At 53.5% G+C, this 8,055-nt stretch overlaps 1 protein-coding gene across 1 annotated transcript in view; it reads right to left on the bottom strand.

Moving 5' to 3' along the window:
* Positions 1–1,737: 1,737 nt before the first annotated feature.
* The window catches only part of Morn1 (MORN repeat containing 1), a 58,677-nt gene continuing 52,359 nt past the window's right edge, over positions 1,738–8,055 (bottom strand). The window contains exons 13-14 of the mRNA XM_028757924.1: positions 4,790–4,833; positions 1,738–2,073 (exon numbers count right to left, since the gene is read on the bottom strand). Of these exons, the coding sequence (XP_028613757.1) occupies positions 1,925–2,073; positions 4,790–4,833 (193 nt within the window). The 3' untranslated portion in view covers positions 1,738–1,924. The remainder of the gene's footprint in view (positions 2,074–4,789; positions 4,834–8,055) is intronic.

The raw sequence follows: 8,055 nt of genomic DNA on the forward strand, positions 1-8,055 counted from the left end.
GTGTAGCCCTGGCTGTCCTGGAACTCATTCTGTAGACCAGGCTGGCCAAACTCAGAGATTCACCTGCCTCTGCCTCCTGAGTGCTGCACTACAGCCCAATAGGGGCTTTTTTTTTTTTTTTTTTTTCGAGACAGGGTTTCTCTGTGTAGCCCTGGCTGTCCTGGAACTCATTCTGTAGACCAGGCTGGCCTCGAACTCAGAGATCCGCCTGCCTCTGCCTCCCAAGTGCTGGGATTAAAGGAGTGTGCCACCACTGCCCGGCTTTATTTTTTATGTGAGCTCTGGAGAATGGACTCAGGACCTCCTGCTTGCAAGACAAGTGCATTACTAACAGAGCTATCTCCTCCATCCTGAATTTAGTCTTTGCTCTTCTCGTTTTAAGATAGGATCTGTCTATACAGCCCAGGCTGGACTTGAATGGACAATGTTCCTCTCAAGTGCTGGGATTACACATTACCAGGCCTGGCTCTAGAACTCTGCTTGGGTGTTCAAATTTCATATGCTTGGACCGCTTGGCAGCAGGGCATTGGGCAGGGGAGGAGTTACGGACAAGAGTATCTGCACCTGTTCCTGTCCTGGCCACATGGAGGGTCAGGGCAGTCCCAGTGACCACAGTTCTCAGAAGACCAGCAGTTACTGGTGCAGATATGCTTGGCCAGAAGAGGCAGTGTCTGTCTGGGTGTTGTGGCTACCCCTAATGTCCTGCGACAAGGATAAGAAGCCAGTGTTATCTCTGAACCTCAGTGGCTGTGTCGGGAAGGTACAGCAGGAAGCCAGGGGTCTTGCCTGGACCACAAGACCCTGATCGGCTGGTGGGTTTGCTGATGACTGTGTAGTTGGCTAGGTTGGAGCTGTCTGTTTGCAAAGGTTCTGGGATGGAAAGCATCCCCACCTGGCCTCGCTTTCCAGGGCAGACCTAATGTCAGCCGAGGAGCCACTGTGGCATGAGCCCTGCCTGCCATATCCACACGGAATAGTGTTACAACTTTCCTGACTTTAAAAGCTCAGCATGCTTTTGGGGACTTAAATACCAGAGGCTGCCTGAGGATGGGCTGGAAAACAGCAGCTGCGGCCGCTCACTCCCAGCCATTTTCCTTTCTAAATTGAAACATCATTTTCTTTGTTTTTCTTTTGACAGAAATGTGGTTTCATCTTGAGGAAGAGGAGGAAGAGGAGGAGGAGGAAGAAGGGGAAGAGGAGGAAGAGGAGGAAGAAGAGAAGGAGGAGGAGGAGGAATGCTGTATGTACTGTGTCTGAAGGAAGGGCAGACTTGAGAAGTGATGCTCACAAGCAGTTTAGGAGCTAACAGTAGAGGGCCGATCCAGAGACCTCCTGTGACCTGGTGAAAAGATGCTTGTGGCTAACCCAGGGGGTTGGGCCTCCTCAGCAGCCAGTGTGCCCCTTCAGTGGCAGTTATGAGATTCCCCTCAATGACTGACCCTACCTTACCATTGCTGGGGATGACCAGGTAAGAAGGCCCTCTTCACTCTGCAGTGCCAGGGAACCCGAACTTGAGGCTGCTCATGTTGGGCAGCTAGTTGTCCCCAGTTCTTACCATCACAGAAATCTAATGTAGACCTCCATAGGCCTGGGAATAGTGTTGGTAGGGCAGATATGAGGGTTCCCAGAGAGCACTGGGACACTGAGCCCCTAACTGTGTCCCATAAGACTCCAACCCATTTCAGTGCTAAGGCCAGGGGACTGCTAGAAGGAGCCCCATGAAGGTGCTACTCAGGGTTGGTATTTAGAGTTTTATTGAAGTCAGTAGCTGTGGGGCTTACATGGGCCAGTCCCAACTCTTAGACTGTTTAGGAACAGAGGATGTCGTCCTTGGGGGAAGCAGCATGAACCTCCATTCAGGGAAGGGTGGCCTTCCCTGGAGGGTATGGCTGGCTCCTTTATGTCCAACATCCAGAAGTGGCCTCTAGCTTAGAGCTTCTGGGTGATCTTCAGGGACATGGGGCCAGTGAGTGCCCCCCTTTGCCAAGATCCGCAGGTGTTTGAAGGCAGTGGGCAGCCTGTGGCCCAGAAATGGAGGGCTGGTCACATCAGAGACCATGAGCACATATTCTCCTGTGAGGGACAGGCAGGGGTATGCTCAGGCTAGTGTGACCACTAGAGTCCAAGCTCTTCACCTTCCCTGTCTCAGCCCTGTCATCTCTGCCTGCCTGCCACAGACTGCCATCCTGAGGATGGGTGTTGGGTTAGCAAGTGTTTGAGGGCAAAGCAACCAGCTTTTCAGATCTAGCTTGGATCTGAAATAAGCAGTGGTGTGGGGAGAGGACAGATGTACGGACAGCCCTCAGGGTCAAGCTACAGAGACCCTGGCTCCCAACTGCTAATTAGGCCACGTGGCTGAATCTTTTTGTAAATACTTGACTACATTGTTTTTGGAGAAAACACATTCATTTTCTCTAAATATTTAAGAAATAGCTGGGCCTCTGAAGGCTTGAAGTGTCTGGTGGGGTCCTGAGGCCCTGGAGGGGGCTTGGGAAAGGGAAAGCCCTAGGAGACTGGGGGGATGGAGGGTCTGGGGGGAGTGAAAGCCTGGGGGTCTCTGGGGAGGGAAGGCCTAAGGGGACGGGGGAGGGAAAGCCTGTGGGGAGACTGGGGGAGAGGGAAAGCCTAGGAGGGACTTGGGGGGCGGGAGAGGGAAGGCCTGGGGGCAGGGGGAGGGAAGGCCTGGGGGGCTGAGGGGAGAGAAGGCCTGGGGGGCTGGGGGAGGAAAGGTCTGGGGGGAGCAGAGGAGGGAAAGCACTTTTCCTTTCCACAGTCTGTAAACTGTCTGGAGAGCTTCAAAGTTGGAGAAACCATAAAAAAGAAAATAAGAAATAACAAAAAGGGAAGTTGCCATAGAAACAGCCCTCTCTCCCTCCCCTGAGCCCGCTGGGGCTGGCACCAGAGTGTGGAAAAAGCTCCTTGGCTGGCCTAGGCTCACACCAGGAATGTGGCCGCAGCTGAAACTGGGTTGGGGCAGGCTCCCACTACCAAGCACAGCAGAGCCCAGCCGAGTGACATTCCAGCCGCTGAGCAAGTAGTTACCCTCCATTCTGGCTAAGCTAAGGGCTGCGCCTTCCTGGACAGGATGAGAGAGGGCCTGGGGGCTGGAGGAATTTACTTGGCCTTGGGTCAGTTTCTTCAGAGAAACTGGCTCTAGGAGGCCCATGAACTGGGACTGGGGTACTTGGGGTGGGGGACGCACATTGTATCAGTAAAGCACCGGCAGCAGGCCAGCCTCTCTGGCAGCTGGAGGCAAGCCCTGCATAGCGACGCAGCCACAGTGTTCCCAAGCAGCCCATCTCTAGGCGTTCCCAGGAACATGCAGCTGCACCAGGCTGGGCCAAGGGTGCTGGCCTGGGGAGCCGGTGTGAGCTCACGGCCATGGCTGCTGAACCAGGCCACAGGCCTGATCTGACCCTGTTCCTGGGCCTGTCTCCCATCAGATGCATAAGACTGGTATGAGAAGCGCTGGCTGGTGGCTGGTGCAGTGGTGACCACACTGTTCAGTCATGGGCTCCAATCCTGTCCCCCAGGCCAGCTCTTGCTGAGGGGTTTGGCTGTCACCTGGCTTTACCCTGTGTGGCACCCTCAATCCTGGAGCTGAAAGATCCTTCTCACTGTCCAGAGGTGACAGAGGCTTCGCCCGGGGCCAATCTAAAGACTCAGCAGTAGGTGTGGGTGGGAATGTTCTATCCACCCCTGTCCTCCCCTTTCCAGGTACTTTCTAGCAGAGCCCACCAGTGGAGCTGCACGCCCAGGCTCACCCTGACCTCAAGGCCCTGCCAGAGCTGTGAGTGGCTGATTTCGTAGGCTTCCCATGACCCTATGTGAGATGTGTCTCATGGCCACATGGCCTCCCATCAGGATCCTAGAGATGCTGGAAAAAGGCTGATTTTTTTTTTTTTTTTTAAGGCCAGGCAGACAAGCATCTACCTTTCTTTGGACCTGTACCAGCTGCCCAGGCCTGGGCCCTTCTAGAGGAGGGAACTTTGTCTAGAGAAGTCATTTCTGTCTTATGCTCAGATGAAGTCAAAGCCTTGGCCTCCCTGGCTCTCTGGGTCTGGGCCTCTCTAGCATGGTGGGGAGGACCTAGGCTTGACTGCTTCCTCAAAACTGAGGATAACTTCACAATAGGGTCTTTGGCCCAAAGGCCTCCCACCCAGGCCCAGCTTGGGCACTGCTCAGTCACTAGGATGACGGCAGCTCTGAAAAGGCCTTGGACCAATGATCCTTTTCCCCAACATTGGGCTCTGCCGGCTGAGACCTTGGAGCCCACAGATTGCTCTTGCTGTCCACAGGAGGGGTGGGTATACCAGTATGCAGGGATTCTGTGCTAGGGCATACGAGGGTCTGAGGAGCTGAGACTCGTGGCCACGCTGTTTTTCCCACACCCTTGAGGTCCAGCTGCTGATGGCATCGCTGTTATCTGGTCCTTTGTTAATTCACCTTGGCAGCTACTCTCCTGAGATGATAAGGAGAGCCCATACCTCCTCACACACACTTAGTTACCCAAGCCTTCTGTCACTACCCCACTCAGCTCTATCCTTTCTGGAACATTCTTATCTGTGAATCTACAAGGAGGCCTCATGGCCTCAGCCCCTTTCATGTAGGTCTGAACGTGGCTTGTGATGTTTCCCCCCTACCCACAACTCACACATCTTGATCTATCTCTGGGATACCTGAGCACACGCCTTCCTTGGACCACTGTCACCACCCACAGGCCCATCCCCCAGACACTGTTTGCCTTTGCAATGATGGGCTTCTTCATGGTCCACATCTAAATACCTACCCAGATATGCAGCTGCCGATGGCTCTGCTGTGGTCCCATCAGGCCTGTGGGGAGCAAAGGAGGGCACCTGAGTATTCTGAAAATCCTCTTTGGGTATTGATTCCACCCAAACTGAGGCCAACAGTTCTGGGGTAAATGCTGGGCCCCAGGATAGCAGAGACTGTAGGGTCTACACATGTGTGTGTCATGTCTTCTCTATGTCTCCTCTTGGGGAGCTCTCTACAAGCAGCCCACTCCCGGTTCCCTGCCCTCTAGGCCCCACCTCCAGTAATACATTATCTTTCAGAAAGAAGTGACTCAAGGGGCTGGGGAGATGGCTCAGTCAGTAAGGCTGTTGCTTTGCAAACAAGAGGACTCGAGTTAAATCCCCATGTAAACATGCCAGACATAGTGGCATGTGTCCGTAACTCCAGCACTGGTGAGGAAGAGACAAGAGCATCTCTGGGACTTGCTGGCCAACCAGTTTGGCCAATGAGAAACCATGTCTCAGAGGGAGCGGGTAATGTTCCTGAGGATGGCATCCAAGGCTGTCCTTTGATCCACACACACATTTGCACACATAAGCACATACATGTGTACGTACACACACACACACACACACACACACACACACACATTAAAAGAGATTAACTTGAGGCTGAGGCACCCATGTGACCCCTCCAATAAACAAAAGGCAAGTGTCACCTGGGAGACTCCTGACTAGGAGAAGTAGAGGGACAAATGAGGACGGAGGGAGGAGAGAGGCCTGACTCTGGAACCCCTATGCAGAGGCTCACCTCTGGCTCCTGTGTCTGAACAGACCGTCCCTCACTGCTACCCACAGGATCCATGAGAATCCTGTGGGATTCCCAAGGTAGGTGCAAACCCTGTCTGACATATTCCCCAGACTGAAGCCCGAGCCCCACACACCCTTGGGCTTTGAAAACAGCCAATGAGGGCTGGTCCAGCTTTGGAGACACACCCCAAAGAAGGACCAGCTGCCCGGGTGGGTCATCTGAGGAGGACCTGGCAAGGCACTGGTGAATGTGGCCAGTACACGTGGCAACGTGGGGCCCTCTGGCACATCCCGGACTTAGGTCTCTGAATCAAGTTTGTGGGGCCTCTCCTGTTTCCTGACTGGGAGGGGAGTGGGGATGGGGGTGGGGGGTGAGGGTGCTGGCTCCATGTAGACACCTGGCCTCAATCCCAGATGGTTGAGCTGAGCTGTGTGCTGAACGATGGGTCTCTATGGGCGGGGAGGAGCCTCAAAACTACAGCCGTTGGGCCTCCTCCCTGACCCTGGCCCTCCATCCGGGACGGCCGATTTCCTGTCACTAGTGGCTCAAGGTGGCCAACACCCAGTGCAGAGCTAGGGACAGTGCAGAGGGTCCCTGTCCAGGTGGGGTTTAAGTACCAGCAGGTTCTGATCCCTTGACAAACTTAAAAGACCACATGCCTGGTTTGGATGATAAAAAATTAAAGACAAAAGATTTTTAAATGACTTCATTTTAAGCAGGGAAAACGGGCCTCGGGTGGGCCCCAAGAGCCACCTTAAAGGGGAAGAGATAAATAATTTAGCAGCAGGAATAACTACACAGTCTGTCAGGCTGCCAGCTTTAAGAGAAATAAAGGGGGTTACAAGAACCCTGAGAGTTCTGAGAGTTTTTAAGAGACCCCCAGGGCTTTGAGGAGGCCAGACAGAGACAGGCAGGAGCTGGCGTCTTGAGTGAGGGGCCCTCAGAGCCGGTGGTTAACTGGGCAGTGGAGGGAGGCATGTGGTCAGGCCTCAGGCCAGGTCTCCAGGAGACCTGAGATATAGTTTGAGAGAAGAGGGCCGTTCTGTGGAGCCTGGTAGTGGTGTGAGGGAGAGCTTCAGGTAGGAACAGTATACACATCACGGGCTTGGCTAGGCGGGCTCGGCCAGGGGATCAATACAGAGATCCTGGGAGAGATTTCGAGATTTCTTGCAGCCCAGCTGAGAAGACAGTTGCCAGCAGTTGGCAGGGAGGGGCCCATAAACTGGGCTGGTATCCTTGAGTAAGCTTAGAATGCTACATGCCCTTTTCTAAGAGTTTCTCCAACCCTTCTCTTCTCTCTCTCTCTCTCTCTCTCTCTCTCTCTCTCTCTCTCTCTCCCTCTCTCTCTCCCCCCTCCCTCCTTCTTCCCTCCCCCTCTCTTTCTATATATATATATGTGTGTGTGTGTGTGTGTGTGTGTATAATTTTTCTCTCATTCTTTTTGAAACGGGGGCAGGGTCTCATATACCCTGGACTGGCTGGCTTTGAACCCTATATAGCCAAGGACAGTTCTGAACTCCTGCCCTCCCTGCTCCCACCTCCAGAGTGCTGAGCTACAAGTCCACACCAGCATGGCCAGTTTGTGGGGTGCCGAGCACTGAGCCCATGTGTGCGCTACCAACTGCGTTGATGTCTCCAATGCTCTGTTTTGAAATGAGGTCTGTGCTGCCTACCCTGGCCTGGAATGCTGAGAGCGGGGACCTCAGGAATGCTCGTTCTGACATGCTTCCTTATGACTGGGACTCTTGGCATGAAATTTAATTTCCACCGAAAATTTCTAGAAGTTTGCCCTAATTCAAAAGTTTGAAACCCAGCATTTGTGAGGTGAAGGCAGGAGGATTAGGAGTTCAAAGCCAGCCTGGGCAATCTGAACCTCCAAGAAAGAAGCAAGGCTGGTAATGGGTGAAGGCGTTTGCTGCATAGGCCTGGTGACCCTTTGACCCCATGATGAAAGAGAAGACTGACTCCTCAGACTTGCCCTTGGGCCCTCGCTCTGGCTGTGGTGTGTGCTCACATTCTCACCGGCATATCGACAAACAAAATAAACTATAAATAAGGATATAGACATTTAAAAAGTAGGCCATCTAAACAAACTTGGGCGTCATTCCTCCTGGGCATTTTCCTGTTCTCGCCCCTTCTGGAGTCTTTAGCTCCTCGTGTGTTCTGCTTGTCTCATCTCATCTCCCTCTCAGCTCCTAGGATGATTTGGAGACCATCTCCAGGTCAGCACCAGCCGTTCCTCAGGAAGGCCCTCACTCTGAAAATGGGTCTGTTTCATCCCTGCCTGCTTCTGGATTGTTTTTGCGAAGCATGGTGTTCAGGGCCTTGCACGTGTTGGGTCCGTGTTCTTGACTGAATGGAGCTCCACAGGCTCCTGCTAGTTTGACGTGGGGCTTCTGCCTGCCCCTCAGCTTTCTTGGTGTCCAGCTGCAGCCATCTCTATGCTCCTTGGTGGCTCCTCTCCCTCTCCCTCTCCCTCTCCCTCTCCCT

The sequence above is a fragment of the Grammomys surdaster genome, unplaced genomic scaffold, assembly GCF_004785775.1.
Source record: "Grammomys surdaster isolate TR1022 unplaced genomic scaffold, NIH_TR_1.0 126185, whole genome shotgun sequence".
Lineage (NCBI taxonomy): Eukaryota > Metazoa > Chordata > Mammalia > Rodentia > Muridae > Grammomys > Grammomys surdaster.